The sequence below is a fragment of the Prunus avium genome, chromosome 2 (genome assembly GCF_965620075.1).
Source record: "Prunus avium chromosome 2, drPruAviu1.hap1.1, whole genome shotgun sequence".
Taxonomy (NCBI): Eukaryota; Viridiplantae; Streptophyta; class Magnoliopsida; order Rosales; family Rosaceae; genus Prunus; species Prunus avium.
In genome coordinates this window covers 40,829,937-40,857,028 of record NC_142285.1, presented here as the reverse complement: position 1 = coordinate 40,857,028, position 27,092 = coordinate 40,829,937, and the positions used below count along the sequence as shown (strand labels likewise).

Sequence of the window (27,092 nt, the reverse complement as noted above, 5' to 3'; positions counted from 1 at the left end):
CCATCTACCAAGCCGGTCCCGCCCTGCCGTTAATAAAGATAGAAACTTTGATTTAATTTTCTCTTTTCAGAGCTCATCAGACTTTAAAAGACTACACACAGTTGACAGACAGAGAAAGAGAGAAAGAGAGAGAGAGAGAGAGAAGACTCTCAGGCGCAACGCTCAGAGAGAGAGAGAGAGAGAGAGCCCTCTAATACCCTACATTTTCAAGCTTTTTCTACGAGCTTTCTCGGAATCCCAATTCTTCTCCGTCGCCGGAGCTTCTATGTGCTGCAAGTTCCGACGAATTTCCGGCCATTTTGGCATTTGGTGGTTCACAGATCGAACCAGCTGAGAGTTTCTTCTGTGAATTTACTCTGACTGTTTGAGCTCTGCAGCTCAACTGTTTATACTGTGAAGAGATTTCTAGGGTATTTTTTGAAACACTTCACCTAGCTGTGAATCTTTTGTTATTTCGACCCATTTTCGGTTTCTCTGGTCTCTCATTTGCTAATGCCGCCACTTTCTGGAGCATTAGAGTCTCTACTTTGACAATTTGGCTCATTTTGTTCTTTTCGCACCACCAAATCTAGCCGTTGGAGAAAGTTGGCCTTTTTCTTTTGGTTTTGTTTGTGTTGAAAATCTGAGCATTTCAAGCTCACATCCAGTGAGTTTGAGCTGTCTGGTCTTCTGGGTCGGTTAAATTTCTTCATGGCTTTCTAGTGTGGTCTGTTGAGCACCAAACAATGCGAGCATTTTTAGGCATGAAACCGCTGCTCGTATTATTCACCGTCTTTGTTTTAGCTCCTGTTCTTGGGAGATCTCTGAACCCATCTCTGAACGACGACGTCTTGGGGCTGATAGTGTTCAAGGCTGATATTCAAGATCCAAAAGGAAAGTTAGCAACTTGGAGCGAAGACGACGATAGCCCATGTAAATGGGATGGCGTGAAATGCCATCCAAGATCCAACAGGGTCATTGAGCTCAGTCTTGACGACTTCTCTCTTTCGGGTCATATAGGCCGAGGCCTCCTCCAGTTACAGTCTCTGCGAAAGCTGTCCCTCTCCAAGAACAATCTCACCGGAAGCTTAACCCCTAATATTGCTCATATCGACAACCTACGAGCACTTGACTTGAGCGAGAACAGTTTCTCTGGTCCTGTACCCGAAGACTTCTTCCGGCAATGTGGGTCTCTGAGAACGATTTCTTTGGCCAAGAACAAAATTTCCGGGAAAATTCCTGGGAGTTTGGGCTCTTGTGCGAGTCTTGCCGCAATTGACTTGTCGTTGAACCAGTTTTCGGGTTCGGTTCCAGCTGGGATTTGGTCCTTGAATGGGATTAGATCACTGGATTTGTCTAATAATTTGTTGGAAGGTGAAATTCCAAAGGTCATTGGAGGACTGAATAACTTGCGAGCAGTTAATTTGGGGAATAATCGGTTTACCGGGCAAGTTCCAGATGGAATTGGAAGTTGCTTGCTTTTGAGGTCCATTGATCTCAGCGAGAATTCATTCTCTGGGAACCTTCCTCAGACAATGCAGAAACTTAGCCTGTGTAGCTATCTAAATCTGCACCAGAACTCATTTGCCGGAGAGGTTCCTGAGTGGATTGGAGAGTTGAAGAGCCTGGAGACTTTGGACCTTTCTGGCAATCGATTTTTGGGCGAAGTTCCAAGTTCAATAGGTAATCTTCAGGCTTTAAAGGTGTTGAATTTTTCTGCAAATGGGTTCACTGGGAGCTTACCCAAGTCTATGGCTTATTGCACAAGCCTTGTGGCTTTAGATTTTAGTAAGAATTCGATGGCGGGTGAACTTCCTGCGTGGATATTCAAGGCGGGTTTAGAGGAAGTTTCACTTTCAGAGAAAAAACTAAGTGGAAGCGCAAATAGCCCTGTATCTTCCTCAATTGGAAATCCGCCTCAAAATCTGCAAGTCGTGGATTTATCCCTTAATCAATTTTCTGGCGAAATTGCATCTGACATTGGGGTCTTAAGCAGTTTACGTAGTTTGAACCTCTCCGGTAACTCTCTTATTGGTCCTATTCCTGTGACTATTGGAGAGTTGAAGGCCCTGGACAATGTGGATTTGAGTGAGAATCGGCTCAGTGGAAGCATCCCTCTGGAAATTGGTGGGGCTTTTTCGTTGAAGGAATTGAGATTGGAAACTAACTTTCTCACAGGAAAAATTCCAACTTCAATAGGGAACTGTTCTTCTCTGACCACTTTGTAAGTTCTCTTAGCTCTACATTTCATTTCTGGTCTCGTGCTTTTTTTAATTTTAACAGGTAGTTTGGGATTCACGCATGAATCCAGGTTTCATTTAAACATTTTGGATGCTTGTTATTGAGAAATTCTGCATTTACCCTAACCTAGAACTGAGAACTAATTTGCACATAAAACTTTTCTTTGGCGCATTGTCGAAATGGATGTGTGTTTGCACTTAAGAAGTCCACTTTTACATAGTATGTTTAAATATTATCCTTCATGTTGTAGACATTTTGGTCATACTGGGAAGTTAGAACTTCAAGTGCTGCAATTTGATTTCGAAGTACAGAGATATATTTTTCTGTTGTTTGAGATTGTTTCATGTTAATGAATTGCATACTGATTTTCTGGGAAGTAATGAAGACGTGAAATCTCTTGCTGCCACTTTTGCTTGATGATAACGTGTAATACCACATTAGTCTGGATTTTTGCTATTTCCTTCTTGAAAACTAGCTACTAGCTCAAAGGTTTCGTTGTCACTAATTTTGTTATGGGGTTGTAATCCAAGTCCTACTCTATTTTTGCATTCTAACATATTTTTCTTGTTTTTTGATATATTCTTTTGGTTGAATTCTCCAGAATTGCATCACAGAACAGATTGACTGGCCCAGTACCTGCAGCAATGGCCAAACTTACCAACTTACAAAATGTGGACTTGTCTTTCAATAACCTCACGGGAGGCCTACCCAAGCAGTTAGTCAATCTTCCCAACCTTCTTTCCTTCAATATTTCCCACAACAACCTCCAGGGTGAACTACCTGCGGGCGCCTTTTTCAATACCATCTCCCCTTCCTCTGTCTCTGGCAATCCATCTCTTTGTGGCTCTGCAGTTAATAAGTCTTGCCCAACAGTTCTTCCGAAACCCATTGTCCTCAATCCCAACTCCTCTTCTGACTCCACCACACCAGGAACATTATCTTCAAATCTTGGTCATAGAAGAATCATCCTTAGTATTTCTGCACTCATTGCCATTGCTGCAGCTGCTGTCATTGTCATTGGTGTGATTGCCATCACTGTACTTAATCTCCGAGTCCGATCTTCTACAACTCATTCACCAGCAGCCCTCGCGTTATCAGCTGGGGATGATTTCAGCCATTCCCCAACAACAGATGGCAACTCCGGCAAGCTTTTCATGTTTTCAGGTGAGCCTGACTTCAGCACTGGTGCACATGCTCTACTCAACAAGGACTGTGAGCTTGGTCGTGGAGGGTTTGGAGCAGTCTATAGGACAGTTCTTCGAGATGGGCGGCCTGTTGCAATCAAGAAGCTCACTGTTTCAAGTCTTGTCAAGTCTCAAGAAGAATTTGAAAGGGAAGTTAAGAAATTGGGGAAAGTGAGGCACGATAATCTTGTGGAAATCGAAGGCTATTACTGGACTCCATCATTGCAGCTCATCATATATGAATATGTCTCTGGCGGTAGTTTATATAAGCATCTTCATGATGGAGCAGGTGGAAACTTCCTGTCATGGAACGACAGGTTCAATATAATTCTTGGAACTGCGAAAAGTTTGGCCCATTTGCATCAAATGAACATAATTCACTACAACATAAAATCTAGCAATGTCCTGATCGGCAGCTCGGGCGAACCCAAAGTGGGAGACTTTGGCCTAGCAAGGTTGTTGCCAATGCTTGACCGATATGTTTTGAGCAGCAAGATCCAGAGTGCCCTTGGCTACATGGCACCAGAGTTCGCTTGCAAAACAGTAAAGATAACTGAGAAATGTGACGTGTATGGGTTTGGGGTTTTGGTTCTGGAGGTGGTCACTGGGAAGAGGCCTGTAGAGTACATGGAAGATGATGTTGTGGTTCTTTGCGACATGGTCAGAGGAGCATTAGAAGAAGGCAGAGTAGAGGAATGCATTGATGGTAGGCTCCAAGGAAATTTCCCTGCAGAAGAGGCTATTCCTGTTATGAAATTAGGCTTGATATGCACGTCACAAGTGCCGTCAAACAGACCAGACATGGCGGAGGTGGTCAACATATTGGAGCTGATCAGATGTCCATCGGAAGGCCAAGAGGAGTTGTGATGAATTTAACTAATCTTAACAGATATTCAGTGAAGGGATTTGCAAGGGGATATCCGGCACAGAAGAATCCAGTTGGTTACTCTCATCGGAGGGAGAAGAAAGTTTTTATTGTTGGAAGGTTTTTCTTTTCTGTATTGTTGTATTTATTTTCCTTCTATTGTGGATTTCCTGTTTATTTCTGTAGTTTCTCCTCCCATGCCTCAAGTAGCTAGGTCACCAGATTCTTCTTTGCCGGGTTCCAAATTTGGGTCCCTCTCAGATATTGTCACTACTAATCTTTTGTACTCTTCCAGTTTCTGTCTTGATCATGTTTCTTTCTAAGAGCTGATTCTATTGTTGACTTCTAAAGGCTTTTAGAAAGTTTTGCAAACATATCACGGAGCATACTTCTTAATCTGTTTTCTTCTGCAACTTACCATAATTCTACTATCTATATACTTGTTGGTTGCTATCTCCTTAATGAGGCTCTTACAGTTACTAAACCATGCATATCAAGATCCCTCCTGCAGAAAAGAAAAATAGAACCAAAGAAACAATGAAAGGGCAGAATTGACTTTGGAAGACCTGTATGGGGAAGGGGTTGGTGGTTGTTCTTGGCCCATGTGTTGACAATGATGGCAATTCAAAGGCAATATAATACAATCTGCAAGTCAAAAGTGAGTTGAGAGGCTGAGGAGACCAGAGAATCTTAGTGCCCACTTTAAGGCTAATGCAGCTAAAGAGCTGAGTATAATAATGCAAAAGGAAGAAAAACCCAAAATGGTAGGGCATGCTTATATTCATATTATAAAGAGATAGAGCATCTCGAAGATAACAGATGATGAAGCTATATGGGAATATTTTACTACACACATGATGATGCCCTGTCGGAATAGAAGCAATCTTTTTTTATGTTATATATTATGCCACCCACATCTTCAGGTTCTAATTTCAACTTTCTTCTAATGCCTTCTTTGTTTATTTCTCTTTAAACCTTCTCCAATGTTTTTCTCTTCCCAATGAATTGCATGGATTGCCCATCTCCTCTTTGATATCTCTCTGGCCAAAGGCACAATTAAAAACACATAAAAATAAGGCTCCCTAATTAGACCGACTAAGCCCATATATGTAGAAAAACTCGCATAATCTTGACGATATAGTTCAGTTTTTGTACTAGTTGGTTTTCCTCCTATAAATAAAATACTATCACATTTCTCTCTAATAAATTAAAAATAATAATAAGGCACTTCTAACAACTACAACGCACGGAAAAGAACACCCAATTTCTTTAAAGGGCAGTCAAAGAATATAAATTTCCATAGCCATGTGCATAGATTGCAAAGCAATGCCAATGAGTTGTCCCTAGTGCACTCAGCCAATGCCATGACTTAAATAAGAATTAGGGTTTTGGGCCCAAGGGCAAAATAAACAAATAAATACGTTGGTATTTGCATTATCAGCTAGCACATGGCTTCCTCTATAAATTAGAGTTTCTTTGGATATGGATTGTTAATGCAGGTGAAGAAAACAAATACACCTCTTTCTTTTTTCTTTTTCTTTTTTGGTAACATTCCCAAGTGCTTGGGTTTATAGTATTATTATCTGTTGCTCTGTCCCATAATGTTTTCTTCCATTCCATGTAACCTCATCAAAAGTCAAGAATCTCACTGCCTTTGATAACATGGATTGAGCTCAAGATGCAAGGTAGTAGCTCAATGTGCATTGGTTTGGGCAGTCGAGTTAAAAGACTTTGCTTTCACAAACTAACTCCCAAATGTTTAAGATTAAGCAAGTTACAAAAGATGGGCAGCAATGCACTGAAACGAAAAGCTGCAAAAAGCTGCTGCTTGCTTCCATTGTTTGGAGAACATATAAAGTGAGAAGGCATTATTGAGGAGAAGCGTTGCGCATAAAGAAATCTTGTTCTGATATTTTTTTTTTTTTTGGTAAAGAGGAGGGCAAGGCCCAATAAAACACTAAGGAACAATAAGTCTGGGTAAGCACATCCTACACATATCCTTGAAGATTAACTGATTGACAGCAACAGGAGCAGTAACCCAAGTATGGAGACCCAAAGGCTTGGTGACCCCAATAGAAGCAAGCATATCAGCAACAGAATTGCTTTCTCTGAAGACATGATGAATACGACAAACACCACCAGTCATGCTAGCTTTACAACTAGAGATAAGAGTGAACAAAGGGTGAAGAGGATCACAACTAGGCGCATTCACGAGGTCCACCGCCAAACAGGAATCAGACTCCACAATAAGGGGAAAATAATTCGATTGGTTAGCAAGCCGCAATCCATAGAGGATGGCCCATAACTTAGCTTGTAAAACAGACCCCCTCCCAATATTAGCAGAGAATCCACCAACCCAGTCCCCATTGCATTTCTGATAATACCACCAGCACCAATAATCCCTTCCTCACCTTTCCTGCAGCCATCAGTATTTAGTTTCCACCAACCAACCAATAATCCCTTGTTTTGATATTTTGCTTCCATGCTTTGCTTTTGTTCAGGGACAACTTGAGAGCCCTTCAACTTTTTGTCACAGCAGTTGAAAGTTTGAAACTGGAGCCTCTTGTGTTGAATTGGTAGGTGGGGGCACCACACACACCTACCAACAACAACAGGTCCTAAACAACACATGCCCACTAACAGTTTTTGCTATGATTGATTTGGTCTGGCCTCATGAGATGGCATTTGCAGCTTTCTGTTATAGCTATGATGTCAAAATTTCAGCTGTGTTCTCCAACCTGGCTCTGTTTTTTTTTCATTAAGAACTGGTTTAGTTATCCAGATGAATAGCATGATAGAATAAATCAGGATTTAATTAGTCAAATGCAATCTCTGTTAAATCCAAACCTTCTGTCAGGAGACAGCATCACATTATGAGAGGAAGCATAAAAAAAGAAAAGGATTGCAAGTTAAATGGACTAGTTACCCAAATTGTTACATGATCTTCTCTCTGGTTTTGCACAGCAGTGAATGAATAAAGACTCAAATATTTTCATCTCCCTCCTGCTCTACATTTCCTTTTAAGCAAATTATCACTCCACCCATCTCTGCCACAGATTGAAATTAAAAGGCCCTTAACTGGTAGATTTCCCAAATTCCATACATGCACTTAATTCCCAAATATCACTCCATCATCTGGACAATTTCTAGAGTTCTATGTTCAGGCTAGCAGAGAAGTCTTTAAAAGAAAAGTTTTATTGTTGAATTTTCTTAGGAAACATATAAATTGAAAAGTAAGGCATACAGGGAACCAGAACAAACAGAACATCAAATATATGGCCAAAGAAAACCCTTCAAAATTTGTCCACATAATATCAACATATATGCAATTATACAAGACAGAGAGCAATCACTACCAGACAAGAACATATGCCAACACCTAAGCTGACCCTGAATGTTTGATTGTCCATATAACAGTAAGGAACCAACAACTGATTTTCTTGTTAAGAAAAACTAAACCCAAAAACAACATCCATGATTGATTGATGCGTACACAACCCGAACCAGTCATCAACCTTCAAAAGAAGATCCTTGTTTTGATGGAATTCAAATGGCAAACAAGATATATTGAGATTAAGCATTGGCCATGTAGTTGAAGAAAACTTTCATTCACAAAATTGCCTTCAGCTAGTCTTCAACTTTCAAAATTGGCATCATAAGAGCAAGAAACAATCAGGTTGAGTGATAGATAGAAGTTCAGAAACAGGACAATCTTAAAACCACAAACACAAAAAAGGAGTTTGGAAATGCATAACCCAAACAAAAGCAACTTCACTTCACCAATGACTTAAAGAAACAGAAAAAGGGAGGGGAGAGAAAGGGGCTTGTTTGCCTGTTGAGGAAGCTTGTTAACTTTTATTGGGGCCAAGTCATGAAAACTTGGGGAGCAAGCAAACAGTATCACTACTCCTTTGGATTACCAGAATAATTAGTCATAAAACCCCTTACCCCAAACTTGGAACACATTCATAACTTTCCTGATTTATTTACCATAATAAAGAGCAAAGCATGAGTAAAATGCAAGCTGAAATCAAATCGTGAAAACACAAAAACAAATGTTCATTCATTTCAACATCAATGTCCAAGTCAATGTCAAAGTCAAAGTCAGTGTCAATGTGAATTATGTGACTGGTTTGGTATGTAATATATGTCTGTCTGTCGGTCTGTCTCATTGTCTTCTCCACCTCAATCCTCCTCCCACCACCAGAGCCTTATACTTTCTTTTCTTTGTTTTTTTCTCCAAATCCAACACCGTTTCCAACTCATTCGACATGTACCAAGATGAAGATGGGCCGCCAACTGGTCCAAATACTCAAGAGGCTCCAATCCAAGAAGAATAGTGAAGATTCAGATAATTTTGTAGTTCTACCATTTTGCAGTGGCTTAATTGCAATTAAAAGTTTAATGCTTTTAAGTCCTTTATTTTTCCTAATTTCCAACTGAGCTCCCCAATCTCAAAGCTTTACACTTTTTTACTTCCCCAATATTCCATGTAAGCAAATACACCCCTCTGACTCTGAGAGTCTTTTTCGCCACCCAGTCACTGCCCTAAAACCCTAATTCACCTTCCCAAACCCTTAATTTCCCCTAATTGCAATCGGCAAATCATGCCCAATTCCCCAAATTAGGGTTTTCAGTTCCCACTTCCGCCCAAAGATGTCCTCCGAAAAATTAGGTCTGGTTCCGACCCAGAACGGGCTCAACTCTCAGCTCGTTTTCCAAGACGAGAACTTGCGCTTCAATTGCGGAGCTCCGCCTCAGCGCCGGGTCGGGGACTCGGGTCCGAAGACCCGAGAGCTCAGCGGTTTCATTGATGACCGGTTTTTCGCGCCGCAAAGCGCTGATTTCCGCCCCAGCATGTATAACGAGAATCCGGACCGCCGGGAGCCACCCGAACCCCGAAACTGGAACTCGAATGGAGCCGACACGACTCCGAGCGGTGAGGGATCGGACGAGGATGACGACGACGACGACGACGAGGATGACGTGGACAATGATGATGAGGCTGATGAAGGTGACGCTGAAGTTGGAGGGCTTGTCGGAGTGGATAACAGAAACAAGGGCATTGCCAGTAATAATGGGAACAATGGCGAAGACAAAATGGGAAATGGGAAAGTTAAGCACCATAACCAGCACCATTCTTCTTTTGGTAAGCGATTTTTGCGGAAAGTTCTGAGCTTGTCATGATATAGTTTCTAATTTTGGAAACTGTCGTTGAATGCTGCTTTTTGGCATGTTATTTATTTTATTTATTTATAATTAGGTGGAACTGTGATAGTAGGATCAAGTAGAGAGGTGTTGGTGAAAGACCATAGTGTGGGGCAGCAAATAATGAACAACAACACAAGGGCTAGTCCCAGTGATACTCAGCAAGGAAGGCTTGGAAACTATCACAATGTGGTCACAGTCGCAGAACCAGACGGTGAAATTTATTATTCTCAGTATTTGCAGGGGTCTGAGGGGTCTGGTTCTGCTCAAAAGGATTCAGTTGTGGAAAATGGATGTGGGTTTAGTGGAAGAAAGGATGTTATGTATTCGTCTGAGTCTGGAGACTCTTTGAGAGCAATTCTCTCTGATCCTGTGACGTAAGTTTTGTTTGTTCAAGTATTGGTTATTTGGTTTTGTATTTGGTTATACTTTTCTGGTTTTTTAGCTTTAACCAAGATGGAATTGGTGACTCATAGTCTTTGAGCTGTGTCGATTTGCAGGGGAGCTCTGATGGATGATGCAATGATATTGCCTTGCGGGCATTCCTTTGGAGGTAGTGGAATACAGCATGTTATTAGAATGGTGAGCTCCATTTATCTGTTATAGATGTGATTGTTTCTGTTAGTCTTTGAGAAAAGGTACTGGGTACATATTCTTGTAATGAACTGACTGGCATAGAAACTTTAAGTCCTTCATAATGGTATTTAGACTTTGAAAGTTTATGGAGATACATAATTGGGCATTGCTTTCTTTCTAGTGAGTGCAAGCTTGGCAAGATTGCTGATATATGTTCTCTGCTGTATTTTGGCTGCATATGTATGTATGATTTTACATATATAACTAGTAATGTGCATAATTTTCAGTTTCTACAATTTTAAAATAAAGATAGCTACAATAGCATTGTTGTTTTGTTGATAAGACAGGATACCGTCCTTGCTTCAATTGCTTTCATTTTAAAGGGTGCAAGCAAGTTTGCAAAACTCCATTTTGCTAACTGTTGACCGTGGGGTGGAATTCAATGAAGAGAGATACTAGTGTTAAATGATTTTACAAAGACAAAAAAAGAAGCTAAAAAGTGATATTTCCACACTATTTTGCCCCTTTTGCTGGCAAATATATGTGCTACATGTGCATGTAGGATTCTATAAACCAATGCTAAGAAGATATGCCTTGTACTTGCTTTTGGTTAATTAAATTTTTGTTTGGTTTTGATTGTCAAAATTGAATTTTTATCATATTATGTTTTCAGAAAGCTTGCTACACCTGTTCTCAGTCAATTTCAGAAGATTCAATTGCCCCAAATCTCTGTAAGTGAAAAAAATTTCATCGAAGCTTTATGTCCACGTACCATTTCGAAGTTAATATCTTCTCAGCTATATGTAATGGGGACAGCCAGCAAATCATTTGCCCGTGTCTTGGTTCTGTATGTTCCATGCTGAACTTCTCTATATCAGTAGCCCTGTCTCATTGGTGCTAGAAAACTTGTTGTCTGGCTTGGCATGTCTAAATATGTTGATGAAGGCTCCAAAGAAAAAGGAATTGATGTTTTTGAAATTAACTTGAGTAAGAAAGGAAAAAGAAGTGGGGACAAAATGAAATCTTAAAGGAACAGAGAGAGGGGATCCGAAACCCTGGATGGGAATACTTGGGGACTAGCATTTACTGTCTTAGGGAAAGAAAAACGTTGACATTTAAGTGGGAAGATCATGGTTTGGGGCTCTTATAGCTCAAGAGAAAGGACGAAAGAATAACTGTCAGATGACAAAGTGTAGTATGTTACAGAACTCACTCTAGACTCTAGTATTACTTATTTTGTCTTATATGTGCAGCTCTTCGAGCTGCTGTGCTGGCATTCCGCCGGGAAGAAGAGTTACAATTTTATCGCTCATCCAAAAGAAGAAGAGAAAGGTTTGACCAGGTTTGTCTTCAGAAATGGTGACATCATTAGGACACTATTATCAAAAGCTTGAGACTAAGTCCTTTTTTCTTCTCATGTAGGAAAAGGGTGGTTACAGTGATTCAGTTCTCGTGGACACTCCGAGGGGTAGAGGTGTTCAGTTTCCATTTGTAGTGACAGACCGAGTTATTATAAAGGTTAGCAGAGTAAAGTCCCAAACTTGGCTCTAATTCTTGTTCAATTGTTTGTTCTAACTAATAATTGGAGTGAAATGTCACAGGGGAATAAGAGGACACCGCAGCGCTTTGTGGGGCGCGAGGCTGTTGTCACAACACAATGCTTAAATGGATGGTTAGTCATGTTCTAGTTTTCTTCCTATTTTGTATAACAATTTTAAAATTTATCAAGAAATGTTCCACCTTACATTCTTGCGTCGCATTCTTTTGTCAAATGAGATGCTGGCTTAGATTTGTTTTCATTGTACAAATTGCATCAACAGGTATGTGGTAAAGACATTGGATAATGCAGAGAGTGTAAAATTGCAGTACCGGTCACTTGCCAAGGTATCCGATGAACCCTCATCTAAGCCAATGTCAAGCAAGATGGGACCTAACTGGCTCTAGGCGTACATACAGAAATAGGAAACGTGAGGCCGTAATAGTTTGTTGCCTATTATGCCAAGCTATAACTAACTTTGTTGTTTAAGAAGTTTCTGCCCCTACTTAAAGTTGTATTTCATTACAAGCAAACACGGTCATATGCGGGCCTTGTAAATTATATAGAAGCCTTGTCACAGCTGCTTTGAGGAAAGGCTATAATTTAGATTGTAAAAATATGTATTCATTTTTCTTCACTTTGAGCAACGTTGTATTTAAGTCTTTGTAAAAGTTTATATAAAGCATTTTTGGTCTGTGAGATCCTAGTGTGTTCTGAGTCTTCTGACTTCTGATGTTTTATGTTTTGTATAACTGTACTCAACTTAGACGTACAAGTCCATCCCAGAATGCGGAAATCGGGCTGCAACCTCATGTTTTTCCAAGTTCATGTTTTGTCATGTTTTTTGAACCGATTTTATTGATTTTGGCTATTATAGGAATATCTTGCAACAAACTGTCAATTTCTGATATATCAAATCATCATCATTAGCAACAAACTGTCAAATGGATTCAAAATTCAGCCAAGAGGGAGTGAATTACAGAACCTGAAAATCAACGACTAACAAAGTAGTAAATCTCAAGACTTATTATTTCAACAATTGGAACTGTAACAGTCGTATTCTGCCGCTCTAGATACGCTGACAGATCCATGACCTCCGTTTCTGATGTTACAGACTCAAAATACTGAGCAAAGCCTTATAAACCCAATCACGATTTTGCTGATTGCTCACTAGCGGGGAAAAAAAAAAGGTCAACTAAATTAGACAGAGATTGAAGAGAGGAAGGACTGTAGTGAACAAGCTCAGAAACAGGGTACATTTGTCGACAAAAGAAAGTTGCATGTTGAATAAATCGAAGCTGCAGCAGCCCTGACAGCTAATGCCCTATCTGAGTTATCCAATATATGTGATCTGCAAGACAATCATAAAGAAAAATAATATAATTACAACATTTACTTTAGTTGAAAATCATGAAGTTACCATTTGATTTGTAAGCAATTTTGAGAAGAATTTGACTTCTAAACATTAAGACCATCCAGCCATTCGTGCGTTAGATTGAAGATTTATGAAAGCAAAAGTAACTACAGGAAAATTTGATGCTAATAAAAAGCTTTACCTGGGATCATTTTCAGATGTTCCCAATTGTTGAATGCCAGAAGCAGTGTTCCATTGAACAATTTGAAGCCCCTGGTCACAATGAAGCTGCATTTCTTTTACTTGGTTCAACCAACTTTCCTGAAATTTATAACCAAACACAAGAAAATTGCATGTAAATATTCAAATAAGAAAAATAAAATGCTGTGATAGTATTCACAGAGCAACTTCATCTATTTAAAATGCTGTGATACTACTCACAAGTTGATCCTCTTCTTCAGAAAGTGCTTTATCCATTTGCTCAAACAACGGGTTCCATCTTGCTCGATGCATGTCTGCAAAAGTACAGCTAGGAAATCCACCGGTGGAATTTTTCATGATACAAGGATCATTCTCCTGATCAGAGGGAAACTCTTTTGATATCAATGATGGCAAATCTGTAGTTATTACATCTTGAACTCTCTTCCTACTGCGTCGCAATGCTGCAGTTACATGAATAGAGTACACGTAAGGATGTGATCCATTCCAACAAGATCCACTAGTGATTTAACAGACACAGCGTTACCTGCAAGACGTCCTTTGATGTCTTGAAGAATAAGTCCCAACCATTGAGAAGCAATGGTAGCAGCTGAAAAAGAAAGAAGGAAAAAGAAAACATACATCAGCTACCACATCCACCTTTTTCAACATGTAAGATCTCCCCCATTCATCACTTGACTACTACTTAACCTACTTTTATAAATTCATAAAACAACTCCTAAAGGCACGGCATATTTAAAGTATTAAACATTTAAGATCAAAATTTTAAATAATCACCTTTAATAGAAAGATAAGATGCTGTTTCTTCATTAGACAAAGGGCTATCATCCTCAGATGCATTAGTTGATGATGGCAACTTGAATGCTAGCGTATCTTCCTCATTTTCAAGGACGGAGGGTGACATAAACCTTCTACCGCTAAACCTATCTACTGTGGTTCGTTCACCGTCTCCGCCTTTGTCCTGTGGAATAAAAGATCTATGCATGGATATAGGGAACCCTCTTGTCTGCCCGCCCTCAAAGGAAGTATTTTGATGCCGACTTCCATGACAGAAATGTACTCCGGACTCATTCATATTTTGCAGGTCCTTCCTGTTCCCAATTTCACATGCTCCACTCTTCGGATGGGTTGCGTGCATGTTTCCCACACGGTCATTTTCAAGTTTTTCAAATTTTACAAGGGACTCTATGATTGAACGGACCTGTTTTCTGTTTCTCACATGGTTTATAATCCCAGGGTTCAGTTCATTGAGCAGTCCACTTGGAGCAGCAATCTTTGCGAACCTGTCCACTTGTTCCCTCTTTGCACGTTCCATCTTTTTCTTGAGCTCTTCATTTTTACTTTTCTTGGTCCGTTGCTTTGGCATCGGAATGCCTCCATGAGTAGATGAGAGAAAACCATTTTGCTTCATCTCCTTCCACACTCTCATTGAATCCTTCTCTTCCAGTGGCCCAGTACAGCTCCCACACTCAGACACAGCTCTTGGCTTCAAGTGATTGGTATTTTTATAAGGGTAAAATGGATCTTGATTTTCTGCAATTGAAGCATCTTCTGCATTGAGGTCCAATCGGATGCCTTTTTCATTTACACAATTACTAGGATCCCTAAGCAAGGTGATCTTTCCAGAACTCTCAGGGCATTGCTGACTGTCGTCCTGAGCTGTATTGTTGGCAAGGCACATGTCTGTATTGAGATCCAGTGGTCTAGAAGCAGGATTGACGGCTACCGATAATGTCTTACTCCATGCTTTTCCTGGTTGAGAAGCATCCAAATCCAATGTTATAGGCACCTCAGTAACTTGAGACATCTCTTCACAACTGGATTGAAACTGACCACTTGATTCTTTGTTTTTCAAGGATTTTGTATGATGGGGATTAATTCCTGTGGCATGAAAAATAGGGCTTAGTATTGAACCCAAAACCACTCTGAATAGCAAACCAAAAGAAACTTTTCAATTTGAGTTTAAATAGAATGTAAATTATTTACAAAAACAAAGCAAATGCAAACCCCATGATATGAATGTCCGTAGAGCCTTGGACATCATTACCTCTGAGTAATTATACCTTCTCTGTTATAGTTCTAAACTATATAAACTGGGTGCACCAATGTTTTCAATAGTCTAAATGTATAGCATATATATCCAAAGAAATTGAAACTAAATATACTTAAGAAAGATTTTTCGGCGCCAAAAATGCAGAATCATATTCGATAAGGGAGACCACGTTCGACACCAAAAAGTTCAATTAAAAAGAAGCCGCACAGCAACAAGAAAATTTTCATATGTTCATAATAAATACCTTCAGACCGGCAAACAGATTCAAGATCTCGCATTTTAAGCCGCTTACGAGAACCCAAGTCACGTTCTTGTCCCAATTCGGTACTCACCCGCTTCTCCCCAACAGTCTAAAACAACCCAAAAAATAAAAAATCAGAAACCAGTGAAATGAACGAAAACTAGAGAACAAATTCCCTCAAATGCAAACTAAGCGCAGGAAAAAGAACCAACCTTTGAATCCGATCTGGGTATCGAGACCAACCCTTTTCCTGAATCACATCGGTCTTCCATAATCTTTGAACCCAATTCAAATACACCAATTTAAAAACCGACCCTTTTGCAAGAACCACTAAATCTGACTCATGGGCGCTAAAATTTGTAAACTTTTGAAACAAAAACGAAAAGGGTGAGTGCTGAAATGATGAATCTTTGGACTTCCCCGCGGGAGGAAACAAGAATGGAAGGTTGAGGTTGAGAGGGAAGAGGGGTTGGTGGGTTAGGGTTTTGAAGTTTTGCGTAGCAGATCCGTGGGAATTTTTATTTAATTGATATTCAATTTGAATTTTGGAGAAGAAAGAGAAGAGCGCGCTCTCACTAGTACAAAGGTTGTTCGTTTAGTTTCGTTCGGCTGCTTGCTCTCTCGTGGTTTAAAATGTAATTTAGAGGAGGCTTAACAACAACAACGTGGGTATTTTCAAATTCAAACAGGTTATTCAAACAGGTTGGAGGGACTTTGGTTTTATTTTTGGCCCAAAAGAGAAAACGCCGTGCTTTTTTTCCCACGCGTTCTACCGTAATGCTATAGGCCTTGTTTGGTTGCCTGGAAAAAGCTCTTATTTTGCCCTTGACATAATAATTACCCATATCATGCCATATTAATTTACCCTTTATTTTTGGACATATTCATTTACCTTGTAATGTAGTATAAATGTGGTGATAATAAATTAGGGAAAAATTATCATCTAGATTATGCACACACAATGCTTAAGAGTGATGCTATTAGAGTGTGGGGGTGTAGCTTTTTCAATATACTTTTCCAAAACATTTTTATTTGAGTGTTCGTTCAGTACAATTTATTTTCATTAATGAATCATTATCCTAAGGTTTTTGTTTGTGTTGTATGAAAGAAGATTACAAAGTTACCAAGCAACAATATTTTGTTTCCTGGATGCCTAATTTAATATCATTTTCATCAAAATTGTGTAAATTGCTGCTATGTTTTGTTGTATGTGTGGCGTCTTTATTTTAGATGAGACTTCGTAATGAAATATCATAATTCGACCAAAGAAAAAAAGTGGCTGGGGAATAAAGATATGAATGGAACAGATGCGCGTATGTAATGTAATTAGTATTAACTTAGGGCCCGTTCGTTTATGTTTTGAGAGCCCATTTTCATTTTGAGAGAACAAAAACAAACAGAAAACATGTTCGGTAGGCAAAAACAGAAAATACAGAGAACGTTTTATGAAAACAAAAACAACTTCACGTTTACTTGTAGAAAACAGAAAAAAGCTGTTTTTATTCTCACAGGAAACAACACTGAAAACACGTTGCTTCTCTCCCCATTTGACCAAAATCACCGTCAAAAGCTGCCAACAGAGAACCACACCCAGAACTTGAACCACCAACAGCACCCAATCAAAATCACCGCCGCCCCATCGAACTAGATTGATATCACTGCCACTCAATCGAACCCAACAAAATCTCTACGCAATTGAATTGAACCACCATCGTTGAACAACTAATTGCCGAATCAATTTTCAATCCAAGAAAAGAAATATGAGCTGGGAAGCTATTGGAAGGTGAGGTTGCTGTGAGAGAGAGACAGAGAGAGGGTGCAGCAGCATGAAGAGAAAGTGGAAAATAGGGGGGTTGGTCTGATTCTTCAATTTTGGAGAGAGAGAGAGAATGAGAGAGGTATCTGGAGGGGGGGAGAGAGAGAGAGAGAGAGAGGGGAATGATAGAATTGGGGTGGGTTTGCAGAGAGTGAAAGCGAAGGTTGGGTTGAGGTTTCAATTTTTTTTTTAAAGATAATTCTAGTTTTATACTATAGAATTTTATTCTATTTTTTAAATAATATTCTTTTAAATGATTAAAAAATATTTTTTTTAAATAATATACGTACTATTTTTTTTTTTTTTAAACTCACATATTGATCACATAATGTTGTATTAAAAAAAACATAATGCATTTTAATTAAAGTTACATACATCTTCACTGTTTTTGTCATTTTCACATATTACTGCCAGATGCGTTTTCAATGTTTTTTTTCTCTGAAAACAATTTTCAACTAAGCTACCAGACGCGTTTTTGTTCTCTGAAAATGCGTTTTCATTTTCTCGTTTTCATTCTATGAAAACATTCTTTGAAAATACTCTCTGAAAACATTACCAGACGGGCCCTTAATATTTATTATCTTTCAATTTGTGATGTCTTTATCATTCATCACTTTGATGCATTAGTCTTACATCATTCATCATTCCAGGATATACTCTTTTATATTCAAATTGCCAATGAATTCAAAGAAAAAGAATCCAAAATACTAAAAGCCATAATGGTAGACCAACGTTCCAAAATAATAAAACCTAACTAAACTCAAATGATAATTCCAAAATTTAAAAAGTTTGTGCAAAAATATAAGCACGAAGCAACATGATCTTCAATTTCAAGCACTCGTTACAGTTGCACATGGGAAGGCTTATGTGAGCTACTTGACCTTATGCATGGTGGGGCCTCTCTTTTCCAATATGCAAGGAAATTACTCATAATAATCATAGGGATTGTTTGGAAGTGATTATGGATAGACTTGAATCGTGATCGTTTGGGAGTGATTATGGATAGACTTGAATCACCTATGTCCCATGTGCTTCTCTTCATAATCATTTAAAATCACTTAAAGTCTTATCCGTGACAAGCGGATAATGTATTTATAAGTTTTCCAGCATAAAAAAATCTCACAAAAGTGACATAAAACATCAAATATATCAAAATCATTCAATTATTAACTAATAAAATAAAATAAACTCATAAATTTCTCAAGTCACCACATACAGCATCCAAATTCCTTCACACAAAGGAAAATGACAAAGACTTCAAAGAAAAGAAGAAAGAAAAAATTTGATCCACATTAGTTATATCATCATGGTTATGAGTTGTACAATTACAGTACTGTACACCATGAATGAATTAATATGATTTAAGTGAGCATCAAATTAATCTGGTGCTCTTGTAAGTTGGTATTTTGATTTACAAATTAATTGATTTTGGATTTAGAGTATCATTGGGCCTGGCCCTGCAGGGCCTGCAACAGCCAGCAATTCTTCAGCTGAGATTGGGCCGTCTCCCTGAAACTCTTGACCCGAACCAAGCAGAAATGAGTGCAGCCCAAGCCCATACCCAGCCCATAACCCGACCCGGCCTTTACTTTACTCGTCTTCAACAAGTAACAAGCTGGCGCATACTCCTCCCCTTTCCCCTGCACCACTAGCCCCCATGCCCGCGTGATCCCATCTCCGTCACCGTTCCGGTCACCTTCATCGTCATCCATTAGTTCTTCAACGAAGATAACGCCGTCAGGAAACGGCGCCACCCCACCCTCCCATTTTCGCCTGAGCACCTCCCAATTCTCTTCCTCCACCCCCTTCTCCGTTTCAATCCTAGGCTTCTCGTCCGTACTGCCCTTCCCGTACACATTGACCAACAGCGGCGCTTCTCTAAGATTCTTGACGATTTCCACCACCGAATCTCTCATCCACGCGTCCAACTTCTCATACGCCGCTGCCGCCGTCTCGGCACTATTTCCATTTCCACCGCCGCGACGCCGTTGTCGGGGCACCGCTTCCAAACTGGCCCGCGCCACCGCCACCGCCAATGAATTGACTCTCGCACCCCTTGATCCGGTGAGGCTGCGGATAATCGCACCACACGGCCTCTGATTGGATGAGGGACTGCAAAGATTGTCTTGGGAAATATCGAAGCATGGACTTCCTCCGAATTGAAGGCCCAGCGATGCCATTCGCAGAGACGGAGTGCAAGAAACCGCTCACTGTCTTGTTGAAACGCTTTCTTGTGGCGGACGAAACGAAGCGAAACGATTCGATTCTTGGATTTGGATCTTTAGAAGCAGAGCCAGGTTCTTTATTGTGAACGGGTTTATATAGTTGAATTGGAATTCGAAAGCTTTCTGGTTTCCGAGTGCGTTTGGAATATAAGACTGTCAAAGAGGCGTGAGGATTTGTAATTAGATTGGGCACGAGCTCCATGGAAGGAAGAGCGTGGCGGGAGGCTTCGTGCACGAGCCTCACTCGTGGACGCGGGCTTCGAATTTGTAACGTGGCGTGGGGTCCTTTAATCAGATCCGTTGATGTAGATGACCTTTGGTTAGATCAAGGGTGTGGATATCTTAATCGTGTCCCGCGTTGTGGCGTGCACATTTTCATTGTGGGTCATGTGGGATGATAAAATAATGGAGGGGGAGGTTGGTCCCATTCGGCGACTGTGTGAGGACGTGGCACGTGGGTACTCGTGGAAAGTGCATGGTGTTCGGACGCTGGCTTTGCCCAGACGTCCGCTTGATGTAAAGCCTGACCAGTGAAGCCAGCGAGAATTGACACATCAGCATTGCTGTATTCGGCTTTACAAATCCACGTGGACAGAGTAAATCCACCTGTATTTTAGGTGTAGTGTAATAAATTGCGTTGATGTAAAGAGTTTGCGATTGTGAATAGAGCACACCCACCTCATTTGACCTGTTCATTTTCCCTTGGCCTCAAATTGTACAACTCTAACGTATTTAATGGACTCAAAATTTGACATAGGTTTTCTACATGCATGATTATGAAAAATAATAATAATAATTTTAAGTTGATCTCGGGAAATTACATATAGAAAGTTATTATTTGTCAATCAACATTAGAAAACGGTGACTATTAATATAATATTTGAAACTTGAAAGTAGGCTGCATGCGACTTCAAGGAAATTGGTCAATACTCTCAAGTTGCCCCCTATGATTGACCATCGAGAAAGACTTTAAACAAATCAAAGCTCACATTGTGACATTTTCCACGTATAGTTTATGAACATTCTTCTAATTATTTGTGTTTGAAGTTTGAAAGCAAATATCCCACGTTGAAGGAAACCTTAACACCAATTAAATAAGATTGGTGGACTGATGGGCTTGATAGTGAAGGCTATACATGGTTTGCTTACTTGATTAATAATAATATTTAAATAATAGTATTTTGTAATTAATTTATACAATTTTCGTATATTGCTATTGTCTACATTTTATAATCGTGTATTAATATAGTGATCCTATAATAAAAGATATTTATTAATTTTTCCTAACAATTTGAATTACAAGTTACTTGTGAATTACTACAAGATGATTCATTTTTACGAAGCTTAACTGGAAGGCCCATGGCTGGATATGGCATGGGTTCACATCTTATGGGCTCGTTCTTGATGATTGGTGTCCAAGAATAATTTGTAATGAAATGGTGAATGATGAGCAGCACTTCAACTCTTGCAAATTCTAAGCCGGGGCATATTCTAGGGCCTGCTCCAAATGGAATGTATGTGTATGGGGGATATGATGATTTCTTTGAGCTCTCAAATCGCGATGGATCAAACTTGTTTGGATCTTCAAATAGGTTGTGGTCCATGTGTGTAGCAGAAGAAACCCAGAAAACCTGAGATTATAATTAGTAACACTACATATTATTTACGTTTCCACAACATATATAGAGACGACGCATTTACGTTTTTCATACAAATACACTGTAGAAAAATACCAAGTATAATACCTTCCATCCCTTGGGGATGTGAAAGCCGTCAAAACTAGTGTCTCTAGAAGCACATTTGAAGTTGCCAAAAACTGGAGGAGTCAATCTCATAAGCTCTTGGGCCACTCTCCATGTATGCTTCATCATTTGGATTTCACTCCATGTAAGCCTTCCCTCATCACCACTTGCTTTCACAGCCTTAGCTACTTCCTTTTGCTCTGTCAGCAATTATTTAAAAAAAATATATACTTAGGAGGTAGTTAGTTAACCATATATATGCGAAGTTCAAGTGATTAAAAGTATTCGCAATAACACTCCAGGTTTATTATTTGATTCTTCGTCCAATATTGTTTATTATATTAAGAAAGAGAAAAAGGTGATATATACCAACCCACAATCTAATAAGTTACTGTAAGTAATTTTATGACGTGACATTAATTGACATCTTTAATCATGTAATTAACAATTAATTAGCAAAGTTTCATTACCTTCAAGCACCTCACCAAAAGTCTTGGCGTCCGTAGAAAGATGTCTTAAAATGAGGCCGAGGAGAATTGTGGTGGTGTCATGGCTAGCAACTACGAGAGTGATGAGATTATCAAGAATCTCCTCCACTTGCAGAGGCTCGCCAGCTTCATCTATCAGATGGAGGAAGACTGAGATGATGTCATTCTTCTGGGGGCTATTTTTGTCTTCCTCTCCTCGTCGATTTTGCATGAGATTTATGAGGATCTTTGATATCCTGCCACGTGCCTGCATGGCTTTGTAAAAGATTGTCCCTGGAATGTTCAATGGAATTGCCCACAGACCCTTGGTTGCAATGGCAAAATCTTCAAGCAATTCATCTTTCTCCTGCCCTTCTGGAAGTCCAAAAAGCAAACTGCAAGTCACCTTGAATGTTATTTTCTTCATTAAACCCACCATTTGTACCAAATCTTTGCCATTGAGTTCCTGAAATTATAAATCAAAGTTAGGCAATTATCTCTGAAAAATAAAAAAGGACATACAACTTAATTCGGCCTTAGAGACAACAATCTGTCAAAACATAGAGAAGATTAATTGAAGGAAGTGGAGAATGTAGAGAGAATTGGAGCTGCAACAAGTTTTCTGATTTCAACTTAACTTTTCTTTGTATTACTTACAATACATTTATAACTACAAGCCAAGAGGTAGACAAGGCATCCCTAAGACAAGGAAACAAAGTTTCCCTAAGACAAGAAAGTAAAGTAAAGCTCCCTAAAACAAGGTTCCCTAAAACAAGGTAACCATAAAATAAGGACTAGGACTTTGTGTAGGACAAGATAGAAAAGTAACCAACTAACTAATCTATTACAAGCTAACACAATCAAGTTAACACCCTTCCTCATATACACCGCCATCTTACAAATGTGAGTAGGTGGTCAAATGCGTACAAAAACTACAAATACAAAATTGGCAAATGCGATCTAAGCATGGACTTACTAATCAATTAAGAAGATAAAAATAAGTGTTTCGAATCTAAGAACTCCTAAAATTATAGTTATGTTAGCATGTTAATTAAGCTAAGTCACGTGACATTGCAATATGACCTGCCAAATTCGAAATTACCTTAAAGAGTTGTTGTTGGACGAGAGAATCCATTTCCCCCACAAATCTCTGAATGCTTTCTGGTTTTAAGAAACTCATCAGTCCACTCCTGACAAGCTTGTGCCTAGACTCAGAAAGCTCAAAGATGCTGTGCTTTCCCAAAATCTTGGATGCAGTTTCTACTTGGTTGCCTGCAATTCCATTGTCACTTCCGCTGAATACAAACCGGTTACCGGCTTGACCCGTCAAAACCACGGTCTTATCGCCCATGAGTGAGGTCTTGAATACTGGCCCATACTTTCGGATTCGGGTTTGGATCCACTCACCCGTTTTGTCCTGTTTTTGTGCCCCGATGAAGCTTATGGACTCTCCAATCAATGGAAGTCCAAATGAACCTGGTGGAAGCTTCTTGCCTGTAAGAGAAAATGAGGCTTTGATGAACTTGAAATAATACCCAGCAAAAATGGCTATCAGGGTCACCACAAAAACCGTGATAAATTGTATTGACGGTCCAATATTAAGCTCTGAAAGGACTTCCATTGTTAATGTTATAGTTTGTTGAAGAAGATGGTATGTATTATATAGGGCCTGAAGGATCGATGCAAATTAAGCCAAATGTCTAAAAATTTTCCTAACTAGGTATTTTTTAATTAAGGGATTGTTCGAGAGTGCTTTTACTTCTGATTATAAACGCTTTAGAACCTATAAACATTTTTTAATTCTTTCTGCCAAACACTGTTAGCTTTTGGATGTATGTTCAATTGATGTTGAATTTCTAATAAGCACACTAACTACAAATTAATTTTGTGATTTCATAGTTTAGGTGGGAAAGTCCAAACTAGAAAGAGATAAAAGAAAGAACCTTGTACTTGTATTTTTGGTATGTTCCTAGCGGGTAAAGTTGTAAGTGGTTGCATTGGGCAGAGATCCCAATGCAACTATGCCAATGACATTGTCCACATTGTCACCGTTTTTGTCTATCTTTCTTGTTCGCCGTCGATAATTGTTTTCAGTAAGTGACGCCTTAATTGCTAATCATCGCAATGCTTTGTTTACATCACCGATGATCATCCAGTTAGAGGGCCTGCCCTCGGTAGGTGACAGGATTACAATTGGCAGGAACTTCTAATAACTGAGTGGAAATCATGGCAACTTCTCAGCCCAAAGATATTCGGTTAATTAGAGAGTATAGCCGAACGGCTAAGGGATAGCCGCGCGGCTATACTATTTGAATACCCGAAAATGTCTATCTAAATTGTCACTTAAATAAATATGATGAAATGTATTTTAATAATGGAATATCTAATTCTTATTCGGTGTGATTCACCAAAAGTTACCAAAGAAGGATGAAATCAACGATTCTTCAATTCAATGCAATCAAATTTTGTTCATTATTTCATTCTTCTTTGAGAGCTATGAATATTATATAAGTTCTTTCTTAATATATAAGAAAAAAGAGAAATTATGTTAAATATATATCTTGGTGAAAGAAAAGAAAAAATGTTTACCCAGAAAAAAAATATATACATATTAATCGAGAGAGAGGAAACCTGGGACGATATAAAACCTAGTGTAAATAGGATAATTATTAGAAATATGCATTAATTTATTTCCTAATACCGTAATGAAAGTTATAAGTGGGAACAAATATTCATTTTCTAATTTAATTGGATAATTAAATAATTATGCTAGCGTAATTAGGATCACTAGGATTATGCATTAATTTATTTCCTAATATCGTATTGAAAGTTATAAGTAGGAACAAATATTTATTTTCTAATTTAATTGGATAATTAAATAATTATCCTAGTGTAATTAGGATAAATATAAATATACATTAATTTATTTCCTAATTTAATTTGATTTCCAACATGCATTAGGGTTTAGGACGTTGAATTAAAATATTAGAAGATATCTATTTGTATATAAATAGGGGAGCTGGATGAGCAATTGAAGACATATAACAAATATTTTCATCTCCAAAATCCGTACATTAGTCTTGATCAAGTGAACAACTTCTTGGGGATCCAATTCTTGATGGACGCCTTACCCACGAAAATTCATCAAGTACCTCGACTTTTTCTTCTTTCTCCCTCTCCCTATGGTGAACAAAGGATGCACCCATTGAAATACGATGGCGACTCATTGACAAAGAGCAAACATGCAATTGTTCCTCAATTAAAGTCCATAGGTTCTTATTATGAGCACGATTTTGTTTTCTGCAACTTGTTTGGCTTTACGAGGAGTGATGTGAGGAATGGAAGATCATTTGTCTCGGTGAATCCTTTGAAGAGAGAAGTTCTAATGCTCCCAACTAAGAGTGACCTCCAAGTTCCACCTAATAGTTTCTGCAACAGTGATACTTTTGGCATGGGATTTGATAATATGACAAACACCTACAAGATTGTTCGTGTCTCCCGCTATCTAAAGGAGGACCACCAGACAGTGGTGACGGCTGAAGTTCTTGTATTGGGGACAAGCTCATGGCAGGAGTTACCATTAGCTCCCCCTTGCTATCCATCTTGCACTGTGGCAACATCTACACATGGAGCCGTGCATTGGCTGATTAGTGGAGATGACAAGTTGTCGATACATATACTTTCTTTTGACTTCAAGAACGAGGAGTTCTATTGGACTCCTCATCCCCTTGCCTTAAAGATAAAGTTGGATCTTTCACTTTTTGTTCACTTGCTTAATTTCAGGGGATCTTTGGCCCTAGTGGATGTTTCTTCGTCAGATATAGAGATATGGGTATTGGTATTGAAAAATTATGATGATAAAAAGAAACATGAGTGGGTGCTAAATTACAAAATATATATGCACAAACATCCTCTTCGTCTTGGGACTCATGCGTCTGGGGTTTTCTACTTTGGTGAGTGGGAGCACGGTATATTTTTCCACGAGGAGAACTATCTATGTAGGAGAAGTATATTCTTTGTGAATCTAACACGTAGGTCCATGAAGAGTGTACTACTCAAAGATAGACAAAGTCATATGACGATCCATAATTGTACCGACAATATGATTTCTCTAAAGAATTATGGGGATTTGGTTGAAGAAGAAGAACAATGGCACTCAAAGGTTATTCTATGAGAGTGAGACTAGAGGAAGTTTGTGATCTTATTATTACTATTTTATATTTTTCTTTTTTTAATATATCGGGAAAATTTTGAACTTCTGAACTCTTGTAACATTCATACAATTTTTAACGCCGTGGCCAATTAGTTACTGGTGTGTCAAGTAATAATAAAATTAGAATACAGTGTTTTTTCATATAATCAAAACACTGACCCGCCGAGATTCTTATCAGTTTGATAATATCCAACATCCCCAGTATCACTGACGTTATAAGTTAAGAAACTCCCAATAAGTGAAGTGGGAGAGGCCCAGATTTCTTTGGCTCTCTGTAGTACTTCCCAAGCACAGGCTTAGCTGCCGCCATCTGAAAAGATTAATATGATGAATTAACAAGAACCATATCAAAATGGGGTACATAATTGAATTGATTTTTTCCAGCTAAATGGTGTTTAGGCATAAGTGGTACTCACTGCTTCTACTAAGTTATAGAGTGTGGGATTTAAGGGAACAGGTGTGATGCAGGACGCATATGACCTAAATTTATTAGTTTCCTAGATTCTCTAGTTTTCCCAATTCTAGTAGGATTTCTACTTTTCCAGATTTCCAGATTTCTAGTTTTAAGTTTCCTATTTTATTTGGGTTAGGATTTCCCTTTAAGCAAGGGATTTTTATCCTATTATGTCTAGGTTTTAGTTTGCTATAAATACCCCCTTGTAGTTGTTTAAAATTCAGATTTGAATATTGAGTAAACCTTCTCTTAAACTATGTGATTTCTGTTCTTCCTTCTCGGTTCTCTGATTTCGGTCCTTTCTTTCGTCCCTTCGATCTATATTTTCGTCTCCTCGATCTTTTATATTCTTCTATGTTCAGGTTTACTCAATATTCAAATCTGAATTTTAAACAACTACAAGGGGGTATTTATAGCAAACTAAAACCTAGACATAATAGGATAAAAATCCCTTGCTTAAAGGGAAATCCTAACCCAAATAAAATAGGAAACTTAAAACTAGAAATCTGGAAATCTGGAAAAGTAGAAATCCTACTAGAATTGGGAAAACTAGAGAATCTAGGAAACTAATAAATTTAGGTCATATGCGTCCTGCATCAAGGTGATGTATGACATGGGTTCCAATGTCATGATGGATGTTGTTGATCAATCCCTAGTCTCGATGGAGAGCCACTCTTTCCTGGACTTCGACTCCACTGTGATTGAAAGAAATCAGCAT

General features: G+C 38.9%; 5 protein-coding genes, 1 long non-coding RNA gene and 1 pseudogene across 8 annotated transcripts; 2 read left to right on the top strand and 5 right to left on the bottom strand.

Annotated features, from left to right (window-relative positions):
* Positions 1 to 70: 70 nt before the first annotated feature.
* On the top strand, positions 71 to 4,592 carry LOC110768928 (Leucine-rich repeat protein kinase family protein). The gene is made up of 2 exons (XM_021972806.2): positions 71 to 2,203; positions 2,822 to 4,592. The coding sequence occupies exons 1-2, from the start codon at positions 726 to 728 to the stop codon at positions 4,269 to 4,271; spliced, it is 2,928 nt and encodes a 975-aa protein (XP_021828498.1). The 5' UTR covers positions 71 to 725; the 3' UTR covers positions 4,272 to 4,592.
* A 1,568-nt stretch (positions 4,593 to 6,160) lies between these two features.
* On the bottom strand, positions 6,161 to 8,077 carry LOC110768959 (uncharacterized). The gene is made up of 2 exons (XR_002528508.2): positions 7,196 to 8,077; positions 6,161 to 7,013 (listed from the first exon to the last, which is right to left on the bottom strand). It is a non-coding gene; the product is annotated as an uncharacterized LOC110768959 (long non-coding RNA).
* A 406-nt stretch (positions 8,078 to 8,483) lies between these two features.
* LOC110768954 (U-box domain-containing protein 62) lies at positions 8,484 to 12,289 on the top strand. 3 transcript variants are annotated; one of them, XM_021972836.2, is made up of 8 exons: positions 8,484 to 9,418; positions 9,551 to 9,854; positions 9,978 to 10,059; positions 10,727 to 10,784; positions 11,307 to 11,395; positions 11,476 to 11,571; positions 11,655 to 11,725; positions 11,874 to 12,289. In XM_021972836.2, exons 1-8 carry the CDS (start codon positions 8,926 to 8,928, stop codon positions 11,995 to 11,997), a joined length of 1,317 nt encoding a protein of 438 aa, XP_021828528.1. In that variant the 5' UTR covers positions 8,484 to 8,925; the 3' UTR covers positions 11,998 to 12,289. The 3 variants fall into 3 exon arrangements, with proteins under 3 accessions (XP_021828528.1, XP_021828527.1, XP_021828526.1); XM_021972835.2 differs by having other exon boundaries at positions 9,548 to 9,854; XM_021972834.2 differs by having other exon boundaries at positions 8,487 to 9,418; positions 9,533 to 9,854.
* Positions 12,290 to 12,590: 301 nt separating this feature from the next.
* LOC110768919 (uncharacterized) lies at positions 12,591 to 16,484 on the bottom strand. Its single transcript, XM_021972789.2, has 7 exons — positions 15,670 to 16,484; positions 15,461 to 15,566; positions 13,941 to 15,044; positions 13,690 to 13,752; positions 13,386 to 13,606; positions 13,147 to 13,265; positions 12,591 to 12,941 (listed from the first exon to the last, which is right to left on the bottom strand). The coding sequence occupies exons 1-7, from the start codon at positions 15,727 to 15,729 to the stop codon at positions 12,833 to 12,835; spliced, it is 1,782 nt and encodes a 593-aa protein (XP_021828481.1). The 5' UTR covers positions 15,730 to 16,484; the 3' UTR covers positions 12,591 to 12,832.
* A 1,936-nt stretch (positions 16,485 to 18,420) lies between these two features.
* On the bottom strand, positions 18,421 to 19,649 carry LOC110768918 (uncharacterized). Its single transcript, XM_021972788.2, has one exon. It carries the CDS (start codon positions 19,451 to 19,453, stop codon positions 18,716 to 18,718), a length of 738 nt encoding a protein of 245 aa, XP_021828480.1. The 5' UTR covers positions 19,454 to 19,649; the 3' UTR covers positions 18,421 to 18,715.
* Positions 19,650 to 20,719: 1,070 nt separating this feature from the next.
* On the bottom strand, positions 20,720 to 23,328 carry LOC110768946 (cytochrome P450 716B1). The gene is made up of 4 exons (XM_088248704.1): positions 22,810 to 23,328; positions 21,711 to 22,173; positions 21,244 to 21,440; positions 20,720 to 21,129 (listed from the first exon to the last, which is right to left on the bottom strand). The coding sequence occupies exons 1-4, from the start codon at positions 23,326 to 23,328 to the stop codon at positions 20,782 to 20,784; spliced, it is 1,527 nt and encodes a 508-aa protein (XP_088104830.1). The 3' UTR covers positions 20,720 to 20,781.
* A 2,804-nt stretch (positions 23,329 to 26,132) lies between these two features.
* On the bottom strand, positions 26,133 to 27,092 carry LOC148297038 (omega-3 fatty acid desaturase, chloroplastic-like; annotated as a pseudogene).